The sequence below is a fragment of the Pteropus alecto genome, unplaced genomic scaffold, assembly GCF_000325575.1.
Source record: "Pteropus alecto unplaced genomic scaffold, ASM32557v1 scaffold3, whole genome shotgun sequence".
NCBI classification, from domain to species: Eukaryota; Metazoa; Chordata; class Mammalia; order Chiroptera; family Pteropodidae; genus Pteropus; species Pteropus alecto.
This window is the reverse complement of record NW_006442484.1, coordinates 42623812-42651393: the sequence shown is the minus strand read 5'-3', so window position 1 is coordinate 42651393 and position 27582 is coordinate 42623812. Positions and strand designations below refer to the sequence as shown.

Below are 27582 nucleotides of genomic sequence, written 5' to 3'. Positions count from 1 at the left end.
ATTCAGTTTTAGATTTTAAAAATAATACTAAAATGCCTTTAGCTTGCAGATTATTGTTGGTTAAGGTAGAAGTTTGTTGTATGTTAATAATCTTTTAAGATTTTAAAATATTTCTTTTTCTTCCAGAGGAATTTGCCCAGAGTGCCATACGCTATGGACAAGTCACTCCATTAGAAATTGATATCCTATACCAGCTTGCAGACTTATATAATGCTACAGGGTAACTATTCCAATAATTCTTCATGATATTTAGTAACAGGACAGTTCTTTTAAAATGTGGCGCGCTTTCAATTTATGTTACCAATAGTTTATTCAATATATAAATTTCAAGAAAGAGGCAGTCAGGTATGAGAAATGGGAGGAAGGAGAGAAAGGAAGACAGACTAAAGGTAGGGGAGATGGAAAGAGGGAAAAGGAGAGAGAACAAGAAGGGAAAAGAAGAGAGGAGAGGAAGAAAACAAGGGAAAAGGTAGAGAGAGAGGCAAAAGAAGGGAGTAAGGGGTTGAGGGACATGAGAGAGGGAAATGAAAGGAAGAAAAATGAGAGAGAAAGGGAGGGAAGTGAGAAGAAGAGAGGGATGGAAAAAATTGATTTAACTTAGACTCTGTAGGTGTTAGGAATTTTACGAGATTTATGGAAATTTGCCTAAATTTATAAAATAAACTGAGGTACATGTTCAGGAATCTTATAATCTTTCGGTTTCATGGTGAATGGTCATTTTACTAAACAGTATATACCATTTTGTGTTGGAGAATATAATTTTCTTAGATTTATGGCTGTTACATTATCATCATAGTTTACCATCACTGACAAGCTCAGATGTTTTATGCCTCTATTTTATAGACTAAAAAACCCAAAGCACATAGAGAATATTTAATTTGTAAAATCTTATGCAAATCCAAGAGAAAAACTCTTATCTGTGGATATCCAGCAGGACCTGTGGAATAGAGGACTTATGATCTATTAAGTGATCAGATTTTTTTTAGTCTCCTTTAGTAGTTAAGTGTAGGAATGTCTGAAAAATGGGTTTAACCATAGAACTGAGGACTGGTAGAAATTGAGTGTGCATGGGTGATTTATTGCCTTCATGCTACATAATGAATTGCTGAGCTGGAGATGATACTAAATATACTAGCCAGTGTTTGGTGATTGACATGAAATATCAGGCCATGTCTCAGCCATCTAGAATTTACATTTTTGCAAAAGTTTTGAGGCCTCCTACACTGTAATAAATGCTTTCAAAAAGTGTTTCTCAAAATTGTGTGTGAAGTGACCTAGCTTGTTCATGGAATGTAGTTATTTTTAGGTAAATTTTTTTTGGAAAACAGTACGTTCACATGGTTCAGAGCTCAAAGAGTTTAAAAGAACATGCAGTAAAAAAGTCTCGCTTCTTCCTTGTGCCTTTACTTAAAGGCATCCAGTGTTTATCAGTTTTGTGTTTATCCTTCTCAAGAAACTTTGCACCTATGCATTAAGTATGTATACTAAGAGAATACATTTAATATGTGTGAACTGCCAGTGTCTATACTTCTGGCAAAAATTATTTCTTTACTGTTAATATTTATCATTGAAGATTTTTTAAATATGTGTACTCCACATTATTTCTTTGCAGTCTTTTCCTATTTGATCTGAAGTTTTTTTTTTCTCACTATGATCTGTGCGAATAGAGAAATACTTTTAAACCGTAGTTCTCCCCCTACCTTTTTCTGAAGAAAGATGATCTTAGCCTGAGGAGTTTGTTGGTGTCTAACAGTTCTTTCCCCTCCATATTTTTGCCTGAAGGCGCTTGACTTTGGCAGATATTGAGAGAATAGCCCCGTTGGCTGAGGGGGCCTTACCTCACAACCTGGCAGAACTTCAGAGACAGGTAGGAGTCTCATAAACAGAATCACCTCCAAAAATGTTGAAATAATATGTTCATGACAGCCTAGAGCTTCTGTAGCTTAAAGATTACATTTATATAACTGTTATCCCCCACCTCCATAGGATATTTTTATGGAGTATCTAGATTTATGTTTATGTTTTTTCTTGTAGCTTATGAACATAAGGAAAATAAGAGCAAATATATGTGGACTTTGCTTCCTTCCCCCTAAAATTAGCCATCTTTTCATTTGTCAGGTCACACTTAAAGAATAGTGTTAAGCTCATTTTGTATCATTAAGCTGATATTTATAGGGTTTTATAATACAAAACATTGCTCTAATGAAATAAATCTTTTACCGAGATTGTACCTTATAGATTACAACAGTAGCACAGAAAAACTAATTATTGAATCAGAAAGAAAACCTTGATTATTTTTGATAAATATTATTTTTTTAGTGTTAAGGATGATTAACACAATACCTTCTGAGTCCTTTAAAGTCAATGAAGTCCCATTTCGATTTTAAGAATACTATCTTGTTAGGAAAATAAACCCCATGATATTACCTTGCAGAGTGCAATGGCACATTTTTTTAAAATCTTGTTTTACACTGAGACCCCTCCTTCTGTAGCACTTCTGTAGCACTTGGAAGTCTCACTTGTAGTAATGGTCAACATAGCTTTGTGTGGGGAGTGAGGATTAGGAGGGTTAGTCCTTGTCCTCCTATTTCCCTGCTCTAATAGACATGAAACCTCTGTCCATCATGATTCTTTAGGAGACTGTGATGCCCCATGAGGCTAGGAGCCATGGGGAGGGCAAGGAGAGAGGGGGAAAGAAAAGAGGAGACAAAGAGAGAACAGAAACGTAAAGGGCATGCTACAGAAAGAGCCTGAGTCTGCTTTTAATTCATTGTTGCCACCCTGGTGAAAAAGCCAAATGTGCTAGTAAAAGATTAAGACATACAAGTATGGTTCACTTTGGGAAGTTTCGGTAGGAAATCTTTCTTCTACTAGACCTTGCTGGAATGATGATTCTACCTCTGCAACTAATTAGAATTTCCAGTTTTACTTTATGTAATAAACAATAATTTGTATAATCTGCTAAGTAAATTAAAATATTGCTTTTATATCTGTATCTTATGTTAATACTTTGCTTGGTGTGTAATAAAGCTTCCAGAAGATTAAAATATATCTGTAACCCATTGCAATTTAGCTTCTTTAGAAGCAAAAAAAATTACCTGTCTACTTCCATTATAAGTTCTCAGACCTTCTAAAAATAGATGGATTTATTCCAATTCATTGATTTATAATAAAAATTTAATGAAATTATTAAATATTCGAGACACTGAAAAAGTTAAAAGAGCTGTTGTTGAATTAAATTTCATATTTCGTAGTTTACATTTATAAAAATTTGCTGTCGAAGTTTGAAAAATTACATTTCAAAAGGAGCTATTTTTCAGTGTTACATGTCTATTAATATAGCTTTCCCTGGGGATGTCCTTACATTAATAGTTGGGGTATATTTCATTTAGCTTATTAAAGACAATGTAATGAATTTAAAAGTCCCAACTCATTTACTTCTTTCTTAGCCTTTCTGTTTCTCTTTTTCATTTTACCCACCTCTCTTGCCCCTAGCAATTTTCCTACAAGTTGTGTCTGAAAGTTGTTTATGTAGCCTTTGGAGCCCTAAGTCTACATCCCTCATATTTCTTAATCCTAAGGAAGGTGATGTAATTCTGCTAGTGGTGTAAATTTTCTTGTAGGCAGATTCAAAGATGATTTGTCACCTTTCATTGGCACCTGACATTTTTGATTCTCTTACAATTTTTACTATATTATTGAACCAGGAATACATATTTACATTTCATAAGTAGAATGTTCTCCTGTAGGAATCTACTTGAAACTTAGATGTAAATTAGGAAGGATGGTATGTTTTGTTGTTATCTCATTCTGTTTAAGTTGTTATGAAAACACATGTGCATGATAGAGAATCTATGAGTTCAGAAGTTGCGAGAGGCAGAGATTCAGAACTTGGGCACTGATTATGTAAATTCCTTCCTTTCTCGGTTTCCTCTTTAACTAGAGGAATAATCCATCTGATAGGGTCATTACATAAGATAATGCACTTACATTAGGCCTGGCACCTACTAAGCATGCAGTAAATGTTAACCACTGTTGTTAACAGTTGTTGAATATGAGAAGCCTATCTGAGCAAACTCTAAGTTGGGCTCAGAAATATGTATGACACAACTCCTTCATCCACCCTTATCTACTTTCTTTCCTTAGGTGGAAGGGGATGGGAAGTAAGGAAGAATTATATCTTTATATTTTTTTCTTTATCGCGATTGTATTACTTTAAAAATTTTGTGCGCTGGCTGAAATTCTGTTACATTTTTAAAAATCTAATTGATAGATATTCTAATGGAAAAAAATTCCTGCCTCACATCATGCACAAAAATCTATTCCAGTTGGAGTATTCTGAATGTGAAAGATTAAAGCTTGGAGAAGATAACAGGAGATTAAAGTCATGATCTAGAATAAGCAAGGTTTTGATAAACATGGTACAAAATATTTGTCATAAAGAAAAAGATTGATAAGTTTAACTTCATTCAATTTAAGAACTTTTGTTCATTAAATCAAAATTATACTCTTGACAGTGGCGGGTGTTGTTCAGGGGTGGAGGAATGGTAACTGCCATAAACTGCTAGCACCACAGCTTTGGAAACGATTTGGTACTGTCAACTACGGTTGAAGAGATGCATACTCTGTGACCTGACATTTTCTCTCCTGGGTATAGTCCCTAACAGGAATGTGTGCATGTGTTGATTAAAAGACACATATGAGAATATACATAGCAGTATTATTTGTAATAGCAAAAAAAAAAAAAGAAAGGAAAAAAAAAATGGAAACAATAGTCCAATATTCATTAACAGTAGAATGGGTAAATATGTTGTGGTATAGAGATGACCAGTGAGAAAAGTGGAAACTTTCATTTGGGGAAAGTGAGTTAGATAAAAAGAGGTAGGTTGCAGGTAGAAGAGGATGTGACATTTTTGAAGCATGAAGTATTTTGTAGGCTAAAACCAGGTTAAAGGCTGATTTTGGCTCTTTGTGAGAGTGAGTAAACAAACTTCTTATTGTATATCAATTTTTCAACTGTTTGGCATAAATGATCTATGATGGACCTGCTTGGGCATATACCTACTTTTTAAAAAGTTTTGTTTTTGTGGGAAATTGTATTCAAGCTACAGACCACTCACACAAAGAACTTTTGGAATATAAACTGTGTTGGGTTCAAAACATTAGTACAATGATTTTTCTATTTCATATGCAGCATTCCCTAGACACAGGACTTCGAAATACTCTTTTGTGTAATTTGCATATTCATGGACTGTCTTTGAACTTTGGATTCATGAGTAAAAAGAAAACATTACAATACACGTACTAGTTCTTTGTTTTGGAACTTCTACCTTTGTCACCCATGATAGTTTTACCATAAATGGAAGACTGTTCTCAAAAGGGAAAAATTGGGTTTATATATTAGTTTTATTTCTTAGCCATTTACTTTATTTAAATGGTTTGATTTAAAGACTTATTACAGTATTTAACACAATTTAACTCCCTTTTTACTGAAAGAAAATTATATATTGGTTAGCATTAGGGAGAAAAAAAATTTTTTTTTTATATTATCTCCACCTCCTAGGCTGTGGTCTTTGGGTTTTAACCTTGTTTCGTAAGGCCAAGAATATTTAATTCAAATCCAGGTGTATTAAATTTATGGATGTGATTTGCAGACAAAAGATTTTGTTTTATTTTCCCTAGCCTCATTTTTGCCATCGTAATCATATATTTTAATTGATATAAAATCTATCCTTTTTTTCCATTCTGTGCTCAGTATGGAAAAGACAGGCTTTTCTTTCCTTTTCTCCTATCCATTGATAGTGTGCCATTTAGAGGAGACAGTTCTCTTTATGGGATTGGCATACTACAGGAAGCAGCTTGGTTTGGGCAGGTTGCTTGACTTGTTAACTGACACGATCCTGCCTTATCTAATTCTCCTTTATAGGATGAGGTACATTTAACAACAAAAGCAAAAGAACTTTCTCTTCTCCAAATGAGATCTTAAGTCAATTCTTATCACACACATATGCTTAGGGAGCAGGTTAAAAATCATTTAAGATGCTCAGCTCTTATTTTGCTTTGAAAAACACTTAATTAATCTTGTTAAATATCATCTTCATGATCATAATCATAAACCTAAGGGGAAGAGCGCCTTTTCCTTTGGCACATTTGCTCACGGTAGGTGATCTTAGTGCTGAGTATTTTCTTTCAGCCTAAATGCTAAAAATTTAGTACACACTCATTAATAGGGATGACAGCTACAGTGGCATTCTACTTGTGAATATTCATGAAGTGAAATCCATAGCATTAATTACATTAATCTACATACTTGAATACAAGTGAACTGTAAGTTATAGTGATAGCTGAGCTTAAAAAAAGAAAAATCCTTAGTAACCGTATGTTGTATTTTTCTTTTTTTTTTGAAATAAATGCGATTTAATAAGGGCAGAGGCAACATTTCTTTCAAAAGGCTTTTGAGTATTTATAGTTAGAGATGTTTTTAGCTAAGAATTAAAGCACACTATAATCCTTCAGTTTTCATTGGATTTTGTAGGGCTTATAAACATTCTTTAAAGGAGGAGAGTATAAAGAAAATGTGTGGTTGAACACAGGAGAAACCTTTTGCATAAATAAGGGAATTAGTGGTTACTTGACTCTTGTTTGAGATCATAACCCTTTTATTCTGTGAGCTTTAATTCAACATATTCTTTTGAAAGGAGACATGATGGAAAATAATTTATAATGAAATGAGGTTTGTTTTTACCTAGTTTTGAGATTGAGAAATTCTAATTTTGGAAAAAAGTTTTATTTGCATGTTTTCAGAGGTTAAAAACCTATATGTTATGTGTTTAATAGGTAGCGTAACAGCCACATTGATTTTAAAATATTTTTAAATCTAAGTCAAAATATTATATCTGAAATTTCAAAATATGTGATGTTAAACATCATGTTTACCTTGAAGATACAGATTGTGTTTGTTTTCATCTTTGTCTTTGAAACAGAATATTAGCATTAACCAGTTAGCCTCACTAGTGTTGTCAACATTTAAAAACTAACTGAAGTGTATTTAGTCAATATAATACTTTAAAGTGATACCAAAAGGTTTTGAATTAATAAATGAAAAATAAAATATAAAAAATTATTTCATCCCATTCTTTTATAACTTATGCTTTTGTATATATTTGAAATATGTAATATGTAATTTTATATGTATTACTTAAATTTATAAATATTATATAAATATATAATTACATAAATAGATGTATAATTATGTATAAACATATAATTATATATTATGTAATTAGTACAGTGGAACATGCATATAATTTATAAATGAAGTCATATATTGGGTTTATCTACTTAAATCTTTGCCTGGCAGGAGCATTCGATCACGAGCAGTTTTTGGAGACTGTTGACTTAAAGAATGATGGAGAGTGCAGTGGGGTGACCAGGACCAATGCTCTGCTTATTCCCCATCTCACAGTGAGACCTTTGGCAAGTCACCTGTCCCTTCCACAGTATGGCTATCTTGCCTTTGTATGTACAGTGAACTGACTGACAAAATAGTACATATGGTCTCACTATGCATAGAAATTTCTGAGTGTCAGCATGGTCTCACAAGGGATTTTATTTATAGAAAATTGAAAAACACCAGACCCCTGTGGGCTGTATTTGGGCATAGGTCCTGAGTGCTTGGTAATATACTTTTACCCTTTGGGATATAGCAAATCTCTAAACAGTCTAAAATTAGTATTATTATTATAGTAATAACTAGAACAAAAAGTAATTATCTTTTTGGATGGCACATTGTTTGCTATTCTGTGAATGAAACAAAATTAAGCTTGTATTCAAGGTTTTATTAAATATTCTACTGTCTTCCATATTAGGTTTCACATAAAAATTAATTGCTCACGCTTGTTATAGCATATAAATCAAACATAGTGGATGACTATATGGTTGCTTGGGCTAACTTGATAGGAAAAAATGTATTTCCTATAAGATCATAATTATGTCCTACTATGTGTAATTTTCTACCTTTTTAATGATGGTTTCTTCCATGTATTATATTTGGTTTTGGATACAATAGATGTATGCTTTCACTTAATTGGGTTATAGTAAAGTTGGTATATTGGTATAGTTGAGATTTATAAAATATGTAGTGACATTATTTGAAGTAATGGTGTTTTACGAATTCTTAGATTTTCTAATGGTTTTATTTTGACTTTTTATCAAACATTATTTATTTTCTTTTTCACTATAGAATTTATTGAAGCATAATACGATGGCAAGCATAATGAGTTTTTAAAAAGATCTCTGCCTACAGAGATCACAATCAGACGTTAAATATTTAGATATCAGATGCTATGGTTAAAACAGAAATGATGCTTATTGTGGTACAAAATTTAGAATACAAGAAGGTAAATAAAAATTTTTTGTAGGCTGCTTTTCAAATTGTTTGTAAATATCTGGCTTTGCCATATATAGCTTGGTTAATTGAGCTATGAAGAGATTATACAGAGGAAAACAAATCAGAGTAGATTAGCTTTCTTTATTTTAGATTTTAGGCATGGATTCCCTTTCTATTAAATTATTCTAATGAAAGTATGTAAATTTTCTATTATGCTGTTTTTTAAAAGGTCATTTCAAGTTAATATTTTCAATATGATAAAGCAATATTTTTTTCCTTCACTTCAGATTGTTCATTTAACTATTTTCTTAATGAAAAATTTAAAGAACAAGACTGACACACTAATATAAACAAATTATTTTAGATTCTTTATGCTGTAGAATACTTATGAAATAACATTCTGAATCACAAGGATTTTCCCTGTTGCTTCAGCATCATAGTAGATTTTATGTTAGAATCATAAATGTGGTTAAAACAGTGGTTCTCAACCTAGCGACATAGCAAAATGATTTGAAGCTTTTAAAAAATATATATGCCCCAGACCCCAGTGATTTATTTTTTAAAGCCCTTCAGGTGTTTTCTTTGTATAGATAGAGTTGGGGAATGGCTAGGAGAGCAAATATCCAATAGCATGGGTCAGAAATACTGCACGTACCTAGCCATAACCTCAATGGTTGAGCTGCAGGGCCAGAAATAAGACTCTGAGCCCTTGAAAGAGTAGTTATTAAAGTTTTTCACTTTAGTCCAAAAGAAATGACTTGACCTTGCTTTACATATAATTCTAACAATCCTAGTTATGTGATTTCTCCAGCCCTAATAGATGAGAGGTAGCAAAATCAAACTACATAGCTGTTGGTAAAAGAAATAATAGCTGCTCAGTAACAAAAAAAAAATTAAACAATCCAACCAAAAAATGGACAGAGGACATGAAAAGACATTTTTCCAAAGAAGACAGATGGCCAACAGACATATGAAAAGATGCTCCACATCACTAATTATCAGGGAAATTCAAATCAAAACAACAATGAGACACCACCTCACACCAGCCACAATGACTATTATCAAGTCAATAAACAACATGTGTTGGTGAGGATGTGGAGAAAAGGGAACACTTTGCACTGTTGGTAGGACTGCACACTGGTGTAGCCTCTATGGAAAACAGTCTGAAGGTTTCTCCAAAAATTAAAAATGGATATACTTTTTGACCCAGCAAGTGCACTTCTGGGTATTTATCCAAAGAAAACCAAAACAATAATTCATAAAGCTCTAAGCACCTCTATGTTCATGGCAGCACTATTTACAATAGCCAAGATATGGAAGCGACCTAAATGGCCATCAACAGACAATTGGATAAAGAAATTATGCTTCATATATACGATGGAATATTACTCAGACATTAAAAAAATTAAATCCTACCATTTGCAGTGACATGGATGGACCTAGAGGTTGTTATGCTGAGTGAAAGACAGAAAGATAAATACCACATGGTTTCACTTACATGCAGAATCTAAGGAACAAAAAGAACTAATCGAAAACAGACCCACAAATACAGAGGACAATCTGGTGATGGCCAGAGGGAAGGGGTTGGGGGGCTGGGAGAAAGGAGTAAAGGGTTAAAAAAGTACAAATGAGTAGTCTATAGATGGTCACAGGGATGGGGAGCACGGCATGGGGAATGTAGTTAGCATTAATGTAATGGTGAGGTGTAGAGCCAGAGGAGAGAAAGAGCAATCAGGAGGATCTTTTATAAACTAAATATCTAACCAATGTGCTGTATACTTGAAACTAATAATAAAATTAAAAAAAAAAAAGATGTGTGTATATATAGTAGAATATTATACAGCAATAAAGAATGAAATCTTACCATTTGGGGAAACATGGGTGGATCTAGAAAGTATTATGCTACGTAAAATAAGTCTTAAAGAGAAAGACAAATACCATATGGTTTCACTTATTGTGGAATCTAAAAACAAAATAAAACAAACAAAACAAAACAAAAATAGACTCATAGAAACAGACCTAAGAGATGCTTACCAGAAGGGAGTAGGGTGTGGGGATGGCTGAAAAGGGGACTGTGGTAAGTTTACATGGTGACAAATGATTACTAGAATTAGTGGAGAGATCACATTTTAAGGTATAAAAATGTTGAATCACTATACTGTACACCTGAAACTAATATAACTAATATAAGATTGTATACCAACTATACTTATATACTTTAAAAAAAAGTAATGGCTGTCAGGCGTGGGAGGATAGCACAATCAGCTGCATTAGATTTGATGCAAGAGCTGATGGAGATATCAATATGATGACCTTCAGTTATTAGAAATGGTAGATTATGATCAATATTCTCTGATCTAGAAATCAAAATAGTTTTTGTATATTTTACAAAGATTTTTAAATTTTAAGTTGGTTAAAGAAGAGGGAAAGATTTTATACCTGAAATGTTAATTCACTTCTGTAACATGATAGTGTATTCCACAATAGCAGCAGATAAATGAGGCAGTAATAAGCTTGTAAAAAAAAAAGGAAAAATATTACTGTGTCCATTTGGCTGACTGTGTCAAAATTTTCAATGTCAATAATAGAGATATCCATTTAAAAAAATTAAAATAGCCATTGTAGCTTTTTCATTTGCTGTATGCTTTTCCAAAAATTTTTACATGTTTCTATCCTGCAGCAATCTCACGGTTTAGGCAGGCCTGTGTGGCTCCAGATTGCCGAGTCTGCTTACAGATTCACTCTGGGCTCAGTTGCTGGAGGTGAGTGAGATGTCCATGTGCTGTTTCAAGCTTGTGTTCACGTCATATTATCTCACTAGACAAGGACAGATCAACAAAGGTGCAGTTCATTGTTTCCATGGGTCGTGGTCATGGGGCTTTCTGAAGCATTTTTTATTTTTTTACCCATAATCAGAGGACTTGTCATAGCATGGCGATAGCGCCTCTGGCTCCAGTCTGTCTTTAGGGCAAAATCTCTGTCAATATGAAAGTCTTGGATACAGTGCTGCAGTCACCTTAATTATACCGGTTAGAGCTAATACAAAGAAATGGAGAATAAGACTGTGTTTATGGTGTTGAGGGTGAGGGCAGGTAGAGAATCAAGATTTGGAGTACAAATTCTAGAACCTTATTAAATAAAACTGCCTCTCAAAATGATTCACCTTTGCTTTTCTGCTTGCATTTTTTCCTTCTCCCTTTTTACTGGTTGAAGAATACCTAGATTTGTAGTTTGTTAAAATGAACCTCCCTTCCCGGCTCCTGGGCAAAATTCAAGGCTTTTTTTGCTTAAATCTCTCCATAGAAAAAGTGTAGAATCTGAAATTGCTTTGTTGAGAAGAACCTAGCAGGTGTGATTAAAATACTTAACGATTTTTAAAACAAGCCTGAACTGATGAAACTATTATTTTTTTTCAGTCTCAATTTTAGACGCTGCAAAGCATTTTTTGGTTTTCAACAGTTGACATTAATACTCTAGTTCATGTTATAGATTTTCAGTCCCTGAGAAATTTAAAGCCTGGCCTTTTTTTGTTTGTTTTTTGTTTTTTTTTGGTTTGTTTTTGAAAACCAAATTCTGTTCATAGAGATAAGGTCTTATTGAGATTTAGTTCTAATATTATGGTTGTAACTAAGATTCATTTACCAAAATGTTTTGGTAAATTAAAATTTTAAATTATAGCTCTGTGTGTGTGTGGGGGGGGTCATTTTAAGGGATTACTGGTATATTTAGGCATTTAATGGAAAATATGAGGAAATATGTATAATAGTTTAATGTTATAGAAAATTGAGCGTTGATTATCTAATATTGGTGATGACTTGAAAATCCACTATAGTCGTTCTTTGAAGCAGCTTTATTCATGGATCCCAGTGGCTGCTAGCCTGTCATCCTTCAGCTGTGTATGGGAGAAGGAAAAATAACGTAAGGTCTTTTTTGTGAGGAAAGATACTGTTTTATTCTCTAGTCCTTTGAGATGAGATTTGTTGTCCTTACAGATTCTCCATTTAATTGTGTTTTCTTTTAAGTCTAAAAATTGTTTTATTTGTAGCTGTGGGAGCCACTGCAGTATATCCTATAGATCTGGTGAAGACGCGCATGCAAAACCAGCGTGGTACTGGCTCTGTTGTGGGGGAGCTGATGTACAAAAACAGCTTTGACTGTTTTAAGAAAGTCTTGCGTTATGAGGGCTTCTTTGGACTCTACCGAGGTGAGTAAGCAAATCTCAGTTGCTGAAGTTAGAGATTTTATCTCACGAGCAGCAGATTTTAACTCTTTCACTATGAAAATCAATGTGTAGCCTGCCGAGTCAGACTAGGGCTGTTTCTCTTTTACTTTCTCATTGCTTGTTTCCCTCTTTATATTCTCACTTGGTAATTAGCAATTTTAGTTTGCAACATTTCTTCTTCCTGCTATTTATATTTCTTGGAATCTAAATCCTACCTTTGTCCTAACATGAGTCTGTGGTCACCGTATTCTTACAAACTAAGGCACATGTCTGCAGGTGGAAGACAATGATGAGAGCTGAGAAATAGCTTCTTTTCCCAAAGAATTAGAGAGGAGAAATACACTTTTTCTCTGTGAAATAGAAGCCAGGCTGCCACTTGAAGGTGAGTTTACCCTCTGTCCACTTGCTTCAACTGAGAAATATTAAATGTCTTGTCCCTTCCAAGGGAGACCATTCATGAATCTTTCCCAGTGAGTCATGTGAAATTTAACCAAAAAGGAAAGAAAACCTTTTGGCTCAAAGTCTCGTTCTTGTTCCTTCTTTACCTGAGTTCAGAGGCACTGAGTGAAAGCAGAGCGATTTTCTTTCGCAGGAAATGTTACCGCCAACCCGAGGCTGAGCACAGTGCTGTCGGCCTCAGAAGCAGCAGCCCCATGCAGATTTCTCCCCACCCCCATTGGCTTTGTAGGAACTTGTTCTCTTTGGAGAGGGAATGACTTTCATGTACATGTTTTCACATTAGAATTTAGGGTTTCCTTTGGGAGGAAGATTAATTTTTTAATCCCTTTGGGCGCCACTTGGAATTCTTTGAAAATACTCTCTACATGCTTAAGTCTAGGGCATTTATGTAATTTACTGTACTTGTTTGTTTGCACACAGAGTCTCATTAATCCCTAGCTCATTCTGAGCTCTCTTGAACTATTCGGCTTAGAACCTCTTCCTTGGAAAGAGAGGCTGGGCCTGAACAAAGCTTTATGCTCATGGATAGGAGAAAAAAACACACCTCTGGTTAGCATCATATACAGACATTCCATGAAAAATGTAGCTCTGATACACTTAGATTCGAAGGAAAGGTTCATGAGGATGTTTGTTTTTGGCATTAGATATAGAATAAGAGAAGAGAGTGGTTCCAAAAGTCAAATTAGGCTCAAATACTTTTCTCCTGAGCATGAATGCAATTAATTTTGCTCAAATATTCAAAACTCTAGGCTGTCTAAACTCTAGCTGTACAGCAAGTACTCCATGGAAGAGGTGCGCATTGTCAGGAATCCAGAACTCTGCGTGAGAATGCTTGCTTCAAACTATATTAAATCCTGCATACTAGATTTTATATAATAGGGAATTTGAGGGTTGAGTGGTGGCACTAAAAGTTGTTTTTTTTCCTTTGACTTTTTTTGTTGTTGTTGTTGAACTATGACCTTTCTTCCTCCTTGGTATACTTATAAAGAGAATATCCTCTATTGAAGGAACTAGATACATACTGCTGCACAGTTTAGCCTCTCAATGGATGGCTGCTTACTCATTTGCGAGTGATGTCATGTTAATTAAATAAGTCAGATATAGCAAGTTGTGGGGCAGGGAGGCAGAAGGTTGTTAGCTTTATCTGGGATGTGAGCTGATAAAATCAGTCCTTTAAATGAGAGACTGTTGTATTAGGGAGAAGATTGTAAAAATCCTGTACGTGAACACTATGATTATTGAGATTGTCATATATTGCTTAGAACTGGTCCATTATTCTGTCAGATGATTGATGAAATTGTTGATAGATTAGCCTAAATTTCTTTGTAGGCAACAATGATAGAATGACATAAATCAGTACTTTATTAAAATTCCATGAGCCTCATTGAGGCAAGTTGTAAAACAAATACACATGCTGACATGGTTGTATGGGAGTTAGACTAAAAGTAATAGGGCCTGATAATCAAGAGGGTTAGAAAGTTAAGACTGCCATCTGCTGATTTCTTCCTTTACATCAGTCTGCTACCCATTAAAGGTGTGTGCACATTTGTGTTTGTCATTGATAATTCAGTTTGACTGACAGTAGCCTGTATGTACGATTACTTGCTGGCTCTCAACTCACAGAAAATCACTCAGCAGTGTCCTCAAAGTAGGCTTAGGAACAGCAGTGAGCATGCAAACACATACATAACTACCCCTTGGCTGGGTGATTTAAAGGATATAAAATGTTTATTGTTAGCATCTTTAAAAAATGTATGCGAAAAATGTATGCTAACAATTCGGATAATCGTATGCTTTAGAAAGCTGAGCCCTATGAATATCTACAGATGTTGAATTGTTTATATATTTTTTCTTTTCCAGTTTGTAGCCAGCATGGGAAATTTAATTTTCTAACAATAATGATTTCTTTTGTTTTAAGAGGATTCTTTTGAACTGTCTTAAGTTTGACATATATTAGTAAACAAGAACAATAGGCATATGTTTCTGCTTGTAGAAGTTATCCATTAGATGATACTTAAAATCTCATTTTTCTTTGCAGTTTTGGCTTCCTTTTAAATAAATGAATACTGAATTCTGGGCTTCTCTAAAGAAAATTTATAGGAGTTGGTATTCTGCAATGACCGAGCCACTGTATGCTGCTCCCTAGGTAGCATCATTTGTGGCAAAATCTGGGTCTACTTAACAGCACACTTTGCAGAGCTTTTCCAAGCATACAACATTGGCTTCTCTCAAGTGTTTGTGTATTTTTGTATGTTGTCAGTTGTACAAGGAGGGAATTTGGTTACTTTGTTATTTGCAGCGTTACAGGAGTAGAGAAGATCATGGGCTCCATTCCTTCCTCATATACTTTTTGGAAGGTGTTAGATAACTAGGCCTTAAAGGAAGCATGCTTAAGAAAAGGATTTAAAGCCTCAAGAAAACATAACATTATATCTGATGTAAATAATGATTACATACATATATGGAGTTTTCGAACAATCCCTTTTTCCCATTTTAATAAAAACCCTAAAGTGTTTTATGGTTAAATGATATGGGGAAACCATTTCTTGTTGAGCTTGCATATTCATGTCTGGTAACCCATATTGCTAATAATTCTCTCCATTTACTTAGGTCTGATACCACAGCTTATAGGGGTTGCTCCAGAAAAGGCCATTAAACTGACTGTAAGTTTCTCATTAAACTTATACCATTTGTTTAGATTATTGTTAAGCCTAAATTAAAACTGATGCTGTTGAGACTGACATGCTATCAAGGCATTTGTAACATTTTAAATTTATATATAGATGTTTGATAATTTTTAATTTTATCATGAGACAAATATTTTGCTGATTTGGAAAATCAATAATATGCTAGTTAGGAGAGGAAATTCTGGTTAACTGATGTTGTCTTTCTGATTAGGTTAATGATTTTGTTCGGGACAAATTTACTGGAAGAGATGGCTCCATTCCACTTTTTGCAGAAATCCTTGCTGGAGGTTGTGTACGTATTAATACTGGGCATTTCTTGTGGCAGATATTTTTCTTTAACTTTCTTGCACATTAGATAAAATATCTGAGTGAAATTTCATCTGAACTCAAGAGATTTCTAAGCAGATTTTCTCAGTGATCATATGGAATGACTATTAAATTTCATTGCATAATCTAAACTGGTTTTAAGTGCAGAAAAGAAGTAGTATTTTTGTCAGCTTGGTCTCTAAGAAGCTCCTGAAGCATTACCTTCCACACTTTTTAAAGTTCTAATTCTGATTCTTCTTAAATATCACAAAAAATAGAGTAATGGATAGAGTTACCATACATTGATATTGATTAGAACTTATAAGTGTAAGATGACTGATTAATTGGGCCATTATATTTTAGATGTAGGACTGAGTAATCTGTTGCGTGGTATAATTATAATGTTCCCTTTTTAGGAACCAGAGGATATAGCAAACAACCATAACTATATTGAGGCTATTGACAACTCTGAACGCAGAGATTCAGATTATATTTACTTAGAGCACAAAAGTTTCTATCTTTAAAGTGTGAGCATGACATCGGATTTAGACCAATTCTCAAATCTAAGTTTGCAGCTCAACTCAATTTGTGTTGTTCATTTCATGTTCAGTAATATGTGATTTGTTTAAGACTTGTTTAGTCCATTCTGTCCCCGAAACCCTTAATAACTTCCAGTTGAATTGGCTGACAGTATTGGCTAAACTCTCCTCAGTTGCTTGTGGAACCTGAGGTGATGAGGTCCTGACCTTTGCAGCTTTTAATTCGGAGATGCCCTGAGGGTCAGAGAGGGAGACTGCTCTGGATTCTCCTTGATGAGATTTGTCAGCCTGGCACATACCTGGGTCCTCACCTTTCTACAACCAAAGTTCTTGTGGAAGAGGTGGCTTGGTGTGTGTGTGTGTGTGTGTGTGTGTGTGTGTGTAGGTGTGTATAGGTGTGTTTGCTTGTATGCCTGCATGCATACCTAAGTGCATTCTCAGGAATAAAATTCACTTCTTTGGCTGACTTTTCTTTCTTTCGTGAAGCACAAATGATGAACATAGAATAAGACTTTCACTTAGGCAGATTAGCAAAAATGTAGTTTCTCTTTTTCCTTTACCCTCATTAAATGCTATAATTGTTTCTCTTCTAATGAGAGAAACTTTGCAAATCATAAATATTCTTTTTCTCAATGGTTTTAGTTTTAGTTTGGTTAAGAAGTTTCCTAACTCAGTTTTGCCACAACACAGGTGTACATTTGCTGGGACTCTCTTGAATCATGCTCTTTCTAGTCCATGCAGCTAATTATTTCTGTTTCTATTTGTGACATCTAGAGGTTTTTGCTCATGAAACTGACCTGTTCCCATTTCTGACGTGTGACCAAAGTGGTTAAACCGTAATCAGATATTTGGTTCATTTATTGGTCCTAGCCGTGGATGTCGTTTCTAGGTTTGAATTTAGGGAATTTTTATTGAAGTACCTTGAGGGTTGTGCTGACACTCTAAATCTCTTCGTTAATTATGACTAATTTCCGGAAGCTTTGCTGGATTGTCTAGCCAGAAATTGGTAGCATGGAAGATAGTCAGGTTGGGCTCTAGGCAGAATGATTAAGTTGTCTTCACCTCAAATGTTTTCTCTTTTTCTTTTCCCTCTAAGTCTCTTCATTCAAGGGGGAAAGAAAATGTGCAATTATTGAGTTTCTACTGATGAATTCAATCACACTACAATGTAAATGATTGTTAAAGCATAATCTGCTACTTCTCCCAAAAGTCTATGTATTTCAACAGAAAATAAAGGCTTAAAAGAAAAGGATGAGCTTCTTTATAGATTATCAGGCACTGTGGAATATAGGAGTATTCCCTTTACTGAATGAAACCTGGTATGCAGCCACCAGATAAACACTGGGAAGAGTGGCTGCCTGTGAGCCTGATCATCCCAGGTAGTGGTGATGTTATAACTTATAGTGTCCCTGTGGGTGTTTAAATGCTGTCAGTGCCACCAGGTGAAAAGAGTGCTGCGCTCCTCCAAAAACCACTCAATTTTAAAGAGGTACCCAATATAACTTAGTGTTTAATTTAAAAGAAATGGCTCAAACTGAGCATCGGTGCGAGCTTTATTGTTTTTTTTTTCTCCAGCAGAAGGACCAGCTAGTAACTGGGCCTTGAGTTCCCTATATGTAGAAGGGAAATTCTGCTATGAAAATGACTATGCTGCCCTTTAGGAAAAAATGGTACGCTTTGACTAGATCATGATGTGACCAAAAATAACAATATCCAGTCCTTAGGCATTATGTGTTTTTTGATGTTTGTCTTATGATCTGTTTTTTAATATATGTGATATTTGATACATGTAAAAGAGTACACACTACATAGATATAAAGTAATAATGAGCATCCATGAATCTACCACTCAACTAAAATATTTCTATCATTGACACCGATTTTCGCTTTTAATGTAGCTCTAATCTGCTAGATTGCTAATGAACAGTAGGGATTTTTCCTAGTGGGCTGAACATTTTATAGACATTGTCTCATTGTTATTTCCAACTAGGGTTGAAAAAAATAAAATCTCAGTGAGATCCACCACTTAGTAAATTGCAGAGTTGAGATTCAAACCACTTCTGTCTCTAAATCCATACTCATTCATATTTGGTATGTTTCCATTCATTCATTCTTTCATTTATTTCTTCTCATTCAACAAGCTGTCAAGGCTGAGAAGGATTTAGAGTTTCTTCCTATGCAGGGTTTAGGGCTTCTTCCTATGCATTTATATCTCAGAAAAAGGGTAGTTCCTCATCATTCCTACCAGTTTATAAAAGTTAATCTTAAATCTAATCGTACTCCACTGTGGTAATTTGACAGTAGAATTCTTTATCGTGATTTTCTCATTTCTGTATATCACCAAAGAAAATATATGTTTATGATTATAATTCATCATAATAGCTACCATTACCTGAGCATTTTATACTGGACTAAACTCTTCATAAGCATTATCTCATTATTATCCCCAGCTAGAGTTGAAGAAACTTAAAGCTCAGTGGAATCCAGCACTTATTAAGTGAAAATATTGAGATTTAAACTGCTTCTGTCTCTAAATCTGTATTCTTTCATATTTGGTATGTGTTTCTATTCATCATTCTTTTATTTATTCTCTTATTCATTGAATTCCCGCTATGTTTCAGGAAACTTTTTAAAATACCAACTTTATTGAAGTATAATTTACATACCCTACAATTCCCTCATTTAAAGTGTACAATTCAGCAGTTTCTAATATATTCAATTATACAACTGTCACCACAATCAACTTTAGAAGATTTGTATTGCCCCCAAAAGAAACCTGGTACCCTTTATCTATTTGTCCTCCAATCTTCTCTGCCTTCCTCCTGGCCAAGCTTTAGACAATCACTACTTTCCATGTCTATAGACTCGCCAGTTCTGGACACTTCATATAAATGCAGGCATACAACGTGTAGCTTTTTGTGTCTGGCTTCTTTCACTTAGCATAATGTTTTCAAGTTTCACCCATGTTTTATTATGTATTGGTACTTAAGGCCTTTTTATTGCTGAATAACATTCCATTATATAGTTAAACCATATTTTTTTTTATATGTTCATCAGTTGTTGAACATTTGGGTTGTTTCCACTTTTTGGGTATTATGACTTGGTGGATCATAAGGTAACTCTAATTAGTATTTTGAGGAACTGCCAGACTGTTTTCCAAAGTGGATGCACCATTTTACATTCTTATTAGCAATGTATGAGCGTTCTGGTTTCTCCACATCTTTGCCAATACTTGTTATTGTCTGCCTTTTTCATTATAGTCATCCTAGTGGGTGTGAAGTGGTATCTTATTGTGGTATAATGACTGACAGTGTTGAGCATCTTTTCATGAATATGGCATTTGTATATCTGCTTTGGAGAAATCTATTCAGAATCTATGCCTATTTTCTAAATTAGGTGGTTTGTCTTTTATTATTGAGTTATAGAAGTTCTTTATATATTTAAAGTCCCATGTCATATATGTGATTTTCAAATATTTTTCACTTTCTTGCCTGTATCCTTTGAATAATTGGACTTTGATTTTAATGAAATCCAATTTATTTATATTTTCTTTTGTTATTTGAGTTTTTGGTGTTATATCTAAGAAATTATAGCCTAATCTAAAATCATGACAATTTATACCTCTTTTTTCTTCCAAGAGTTACAGTTATAGCTCTTACATTTAGTTCTCTGATCTTTCATACAATTTTTTAACCCTAATTTTTTAAGGTCTTCTGCCTTGACCAGAGGTATTATCAAATGACAGTTTTATTTTTCATTGTCACCATTTTGGTATATTTTCTTCTAATGTTTTTCTATACATGTTTATGTGCATGTGTATATGTGTACACACACACACACACACACACATTCTTTTTTAATCCAGATGAAAGTTTTGTTGACTCTGACTTTCTGATTGGAAATGCAAGAAGCTCTCACTTTCTAAGAGAAATCACAGGGAATCACAGCAGAACTTCTCACCTTAGAAATAGAATGTAACCTTTAGGAACAGAGATATAAACAGTGTGCATTTTCAAATTTTAAATTTTCATTGTGAACATTCACCAAACTCTTGTTTTATATCTATATCAAAACCTTCCCAAGAAAGACCTACTAGTTCAGAACTTATCATAATTCAGATGTGCTAACATAAGTTGTTTTTGTCGTAAGGTCTATAAATTGCACTTTATGTTTAATAATTGCTTGAGCCTCTTTAGGTGGGGATAGGATAAGAGTGTGTGTGTGTGTGTGTGTGTGTGTGTGGTTATTCAGTAAGTATCTGTTATGGATGCTATATGTTTAGTATATATGTAATAATAGGTTTTAAATTTTTTCCAATTCTCATAGGTAAGCCATTGTTGGGCTTTATGTTTTTATTTTTCTATTAGAAAGTCTTTCTTTATATATGTATAAATAACATATATGTATACACATATTACATGTCCATATCAGACATAAATATAATTGAGTGTTAATTACAATATCTGTTGTGGATAAGAATAATACTTTAATGTCAACTTAAATTTTTCAAAGTACTTTAATATGCACTGTTGTCACCTCCTGTGAAATAGGTAGATGAGAAACAGCAGCTCAGAAAGGCTAACTCTCTCACCCCAAATCACACAATTAATATATGCTGCAGGTTTCATGTGAGCCCACATGTTTTTATTTTAAGGCCAATTCTTTTTATTTTATAGTGCTCTCTTGGGGAATCAAACCAGAGCTTTCTCCATGTATCAAAATATAGATAAGCCCATTCGACTTTGTAGTGGCTTTCTTTCCTTTTTATTATATGCATGTATATACAATAAAGATTAAACATGTATCTGAATATATATGTTAATTTATTTAGGTCTAATTAACATACCAAAAAGAACAGATCTTAGATGTTAGCTCAATGGGTTTTAACAATTGTATATACCCATTAAATCACCACTCACAAAAAGATACAGAACATTTCACCGCAGAAAATTCATTCATGCCTTTTTCCAGTTAATCACTCTTCCCTTCCCCCAGGCAACCACTGTTCTGATTTCTGTCACCAATTTTGTTTCTTCTCGGATTTCACATAAATGGAATCATACATAATGCATTCCTTCATTGTTGGCCTCTTTTGCTTATCATATGTTTTCAAAAGTCATCCTTGTTTTTGTGCGGGTGTCAATAACTGTTTTTTCGTTTGTTTTATGTTTTTTGTTTTTAATTTTACTGAGCATTATTCACTTGTATGAGTCGACCCCAATTTGCTTATTCATTTTTCTGTTGATGGACATTTGGGTTGTTTCCAGTTTTCTTTCTATTATAAATAAGGCTGTCGTAAACATTCTTGTACAAATCTTTTTGTCAGCATATGCTTTCATTTTTCCTGGGTGAATATTTAAGAGTGGAATAGGGTAGATATATGTTCAATTTAAAAGAAACTGCCAGTTCTTTGACGTGGATGGACCATTTTATAGTCTCATCAGCAGTGTACAAGTATTCTGATTACTCCACATCCTCTTCAATGTTTCATATTCTTAGTCTTTTTTTTTATTTTAGTCATTCTAATTGGTGTGAAATGATACCTTATTGTGGTTTTAATTTACATTTCCCTGAATCCTAAAGATGAGCATCCTTTCATGTGTTTATTGGCTGTTCATGTATCTTTTTTTGTGAAGTATATCTTCAAATCTTCTGCCTATTTTTTATTAGGTTATTCATATATTTTATTATTGACTTTTATGAGTTCTTTATACATTATGGAGACAGTCTTTTGCCAGTTATGAATATTTTTCCCAGTGTATGACTTGACTCTAAAATAGCTTAATGGTGTCTGTGGTGGTTAGACATATCCACAAAGTTAAGAGGGAAAAAATATAATGTCTTTTCAAGTCAACAGAGCAGAAAGTTTAAAAGTCTAAATGGACTGACTTATCTCTATTTTCTAAACATCTTTCTGATAAGTACTTGTTTGTATGTTGTTAATTCTAATTAGAGCACTTGCCTAACTGATCACAGTACCTCTTTCAGAAACTGTATACTTATGAATGGATAGAAGTATGAACTCAAAATGTATTTATTGCTCAGCAAAGGGCTAACATAATCCCATCGTGTTGCAGGTGTTTCCTTAGCCTTGTGTGAACATACCTCCTGAAGAACACGTCCTTCCCCTTGATATCTTGCTTTCTGTCTGCATGGTGCTCTCACATTAGTTAGTGCACAACAGCTCCGTAAGGTAGATAAGGCAGTTGTTGGGATCCCTATCATCATATTAGAAAATGGAAAGGTTAAGACCTGTCCAAGGTTACAGAGGTAATGACAATATAGGTCAACAGCTTTCCAAATCGAGAATCCTTCCAGGTTCTCACGCTTTCTCCCTTCAGCCTATATATACATGCACGTGTACACACAGACATACCCATAGTAGATGCAGCAAGAGGCCCACTTGTTAGTTGGAGCTTTTACTAATCCTGGGAGCCAAGATCTGTAGCTGGCCAGCTCCCTATGCTGTGTCATCCTCGGCAAGCTGAGCTCACACATCTCTGAAGGGTTGTTTGGAAATAGTTTCTCCAGCTCTCATCCCTAGGAATTATTGTGGACCCAACTATATGCTTGCATACTTATATGGGCACACATACATATGCACACAAGTTAAAAGTCCATATATATATGTATGTCAAAGTGGCTCATGATAGGTGCATAGGAATTTTGACTCTTCCTTTACCCTAGTTAGGGATATTATAGTTTTATCTCTTCATATCCTAACACCCTGGCATATATCATCACTCAGCAATGAGCAAATTATAGTTTATTCCTTTTAAACTGCTCTCTATTATTTCAGAAAGAACCATAGCATTTCCTATTGCTTTATAAAAGTCTAAGAATGTCTAGTTGATGGTGCATGTGATACAGAGTCACTGTTCTTGTTCCCCGTGAATCAGTCCTAGTGACAACTGATTCTGTGACTTTTATTAGTTTTCTGATTATTTTAAATGCACATATTTTGTACATCTGTTCAAGGAGCTGGTGTGGCCTTACATTGAGGTTAGATTTTCATCAGTCTCTGTGTAGAAAGACTTTGTAATGAATTGTTCAGATTGGACATTTTGTAGTTGGAGGGAAATAGTTGCAAACTATAAGAGACAACAAACAGATCAAAGAAAGAAGTAAATAGGGGACTTGGCACAGGCAGGGCTGGGCCACCAGCTTCTTTGTGGACCCTGCCTCTGGCGTAGGCTTGTGAGGGCCGGAGGTCGGATAGGCCGAATCCTTTGTGCAGCCCTTTGCCTTCAGCCACATCAGGGGCATGGTGACCTCTCAATATTACATTCTTTTCCTCCTAATGTTTGCTGTCAGCTTTAGTTGGTTTATATTCTCATTAAAAAAAATTGTGTGATATAAGAGTAAATGGAAGTTTTTACATTCTTTTCTGTTGTATATAGGTAACCCTCATTTAAAATGAGATATGTTCCCTCTATTGTGTCATTTGTAATTCAGTTCTAAACAAAGAAATGACAGCTTAATACTAAAAAGTAAAAACATCTAAGTCAGTTTAAGTATTAATGCTTGTCTCTACTAAAAAATATAAGCAGCAATTTTGAAGGGGGAAATTTAGCAATTAGAAGGTTAAAAGCTAATTTGGTGATTTGGTGAGTGAAAAAATTCACAAAAGTATTATATAGAATGGTATAAGCAGCAGCAAGATGTCAAATTAGGCAGTATCCATTTAAGACTGTGTAGCTGTCTATCATCATGATGTAATTGAAATTTTATATGTTTTGGTGTCTATTATTTCAGATCACTAGCTATATTCGGTTAGGTTTTTTGATGTTCTCATATATATATATATGTATGTAGGTTAGCTTTTTTTAAAGTTTAGATCCACAGATGACTAACTAGTGTTAACTAGTTTTTAACAATGTATTTAAAGTATGTAAATTACCAAATTTACCATGAGGAAGAATGTGTGAGAGAGAACCTAGTCTATAAGAGAAGCTATTAGACCAGTTCTGTTTCATGTTTTTTGGAAGTGTTTTCCTTTGGTTAGTCTTTGTTTTTGAGTAGTTAATACATTTATTTGATTCAGAATTAAAAAGGTACAATGGAGTGTGCTTTGAAAATTCTTTGTCCCAGCTATTTATTTCTTTTTTTCAGGAAGCAACCAATGTTTTCATCTCTAAGCCATTCTGATTTGGGTTAACTTAGGTAAATTTTGACATTTGTGATCAATGGGTACCTAGTATTTTATGTTCTATTTGTGTCACTGGCATGATTTTATTACCTAATCTTATTGCCTGATTAAGAGCACATAATTTCTACTTAACTATTTTCTTATTGGGCATTTATTTATTTTTTGCTTAATTTTGTTGCTTTAAAAAGATAGCAAACATTAGCACATTTATAAAAACAAAAGTCCTTTTTTTTCATTGAATGTTACTATATTTTTATTTCATAATTTCACACTTCTGAAATTCTGTATATTCAATGATTATATTGACTGTAAACAGCGTTTTTTTTTCTGGTGAAAAGCTGTTGTTAAATTAATAATAATCATTTATAATCAATAGAGTCTTAAAATGGAGGAGAAATGATATTTTCTTGTATTTGTTTCTCAGAGAGGAAACAGTTAAGGATGTCATAATATCGTAATCCTTGTTCTATGTTGCTAGATTTCTTAGCAGAGTGACTGAATTAATTGTAGATTTTATTGCCCCTTCCCCAATCCCCAGTTTACTATGTATGACATAGTGGTCAACCTCAGAGTTTAAAAAGGGATAGTAATGCATGTTGGTCATGTATGTTTTCCTTTAAGTGTTATAAAATATCCAAAGTTTAAGACAAATAGCCATCTTTATTTTTTTCTAAAATTATTCAGTATTTCCGGATAGTATTTGCCTACACATTTCTAGGTCTACTATAAGGTTTTAAAAATGTGCATTTACTTTGAAAGCATATATAGACTATGCGATTGCTAGTTTTCCTCCTTGAAATGTAGTAAAATACATAGATATGAAACACACTCATAGATATGTGCCTTGCTATAGTGTCACTGTTTCATAGTTTACATGCTTGCTTGTCACATTTTATATATATGTATATGTGTGTGTGTATAATATGTATATATATATATATATAAATGCACATCAATTTAGTTCTGAGGTTATGTGCAATGCATTGTTGGGACTTAATATGTGTTCTGGGTAACAGATCTTCAAAGCTTACTACCGTTAATGGGTTTGTTTTTTAAAATACAGTCATTTCCTTCTCTTAATTGTGCTATTTTAATAGAAAGCCTGTTACATGTACACTCAGAAAAAAAATTTGAAGAGTTGTTAAAAGAATACAAATCTCAATAAACCGGGAATTATTTTTGAAAAGGTCCGTGAGTGGAGGGGGTGGGGTAGATGCTGGTAGGAGTACTCCTGCTCTGTGGGACATTACAATTTACTAATGGTTAAAAAAAACGAAAGAACTTTATATTTATTTAAACATAATGTCCACATTTAACGCATGGCACCCAGGGGTCGACATTGGTGGTGGCAAATTTTGGGGATTATAATCAAAATCTGTGGTTCTATTATTATTTTTAATCTGCTTTAGTTTAGAACATAAAGCGCTTTTTCCCAAAGATAGTCTTTGCAACCATTATTTAAACAAGAGATTTCAAGGAAGTAGCAAACTTTTTCAATTGGTTTGGTCTTTAATACTAGCCACGGGAGCAATTACTTGGATTATCATTTTAACATAATTTTCACCCAGCAATCCTTTTGAAAGTATTGTTTGCTTAGATTGAAACATTGAAATGCTTCCTCCTGCCTGCAGTGCAACAGATTAAAAGAGAAAGAAACACAGGCAAATCAACATGTAAAATTGGGTCAGTCGTCACGGGACCTGTGTGCCAGGCGTCTGGACTGTGTGAGCTGGGAGTTGCGGGAAACCCAGGGAGAGACAGCAAATTGCTGCACCCCTCCCTGAGCTTGGTGGACAAAAAAGGGATTAGGGCCCTGGGGAATCCAGGACAATAAGCTTCCCACGAAGAGGAAAGGAATCTTGTGTCAGTGTTGGCAGCTGTGGATGTTGATACGAGTGAAGGGTCAGGGTTGGAACAGAAAGTAGTTGGGGGTGTAGAGCCCCAGGCCCGTTAGGAGAATGGGCTGGGACTTGTTGCTGCCTCTTGGAAGGAGGTCTGGGAGGGCTGTGGATTTTAGAAAAATGAACAAGAATGTGGGTGAAGGTAGAGTATCGAAGTGGCTTTGGATTCTCCACATGAGTTTGTTTGTAGTCTTCTTATACCTGTGGAATTACACGTTTCCTGCTTCACATGTGACATGCTATTACAGTGAAGTTATATATTAAATTATGATTATATGGATATTGCCACGATTATATAATATAAATAGATACAGGTGAGAGGATGATGTGCAAATGAGATTTTTTTCACTTCACGAATGGACATATGTATGTATGTTTTAAAAAATGTATTCATTTTTATATATCCTCATATACACACACTTGTGCGCTCATTATTTCTTTCTTACAGAAACCAAAAGAGTTTGGTAAACATTCTTTTTTTCCCCTTTACTAGGTAATGGATTTCAGATGCAAATACACTCTCATTATCTAAATTCAACTTTCTGTCAGTCACCACTGGAGAGTGCGGCTTTGGTTTGCCCATGCCACACTGGCGGTAACTGGGTGTTCCATTCCCCAGCTCTGCTGTAAAGAGCTTTTCTGGTTTTGACTTGAAATGATACTGAAATTGTCTAAATTCTCTCCTTTTGTGGGGATGTTAGCTGTGTAGCTGTCTCAGTTTTGCACAAGATAATACATTTTAGAATTTGAACCAGAGGAGGCTTTCCCCTCAGACTTAAGGTACCTCTGTGACGCAAAGTTGTGTTAATTGTTCTACAACCCAAGGAAGCAGAAGCAGGTGGCTGAGCTTAAGCGAACGCTTGCTAAGAAGAGGAAAGAAACCATTGTAGATCTGGATTTTAGCTCTGGCTCGTAAAAGACCCAAGCATCT

At 34.3% G+C, this 27582-nt stretch overlaps 1 protein-coding gene across 1 annotated transcript in view; it reads left to right on the top strand.

The window, feature by feature from the left end:
- Window positions 1-27582, top strand: part of SLC25A12 (solute carrier family 25 member 12) — a 75172-nt gene that overhangs the window by 40364 nt on the left and 7226 nt on the right. The window contains exons 8-13 of the mRNA XM_006921188.2: window positions 127-220; window positions 1783-1867; window positions 11070-11151; window positions 12435-12593; window positions 15681-15733; window positions 15969-16049. Coding sequence (XP_006921250.1) covers window positions 127-220; window positions 1783-1867; window positions 11070-11151; window positions 12435-12593; window positions 15681-15733; window positions 15969-16049 — 554 coding nt within the window. The remainder of the gene's footprint in view (window positions 1-126; window positions 221-1782; window positions 1868-11069; window positions 11152-12434; window positions 12594-15680; window positions 15734-15968; window positions 16050-27582) is intronic.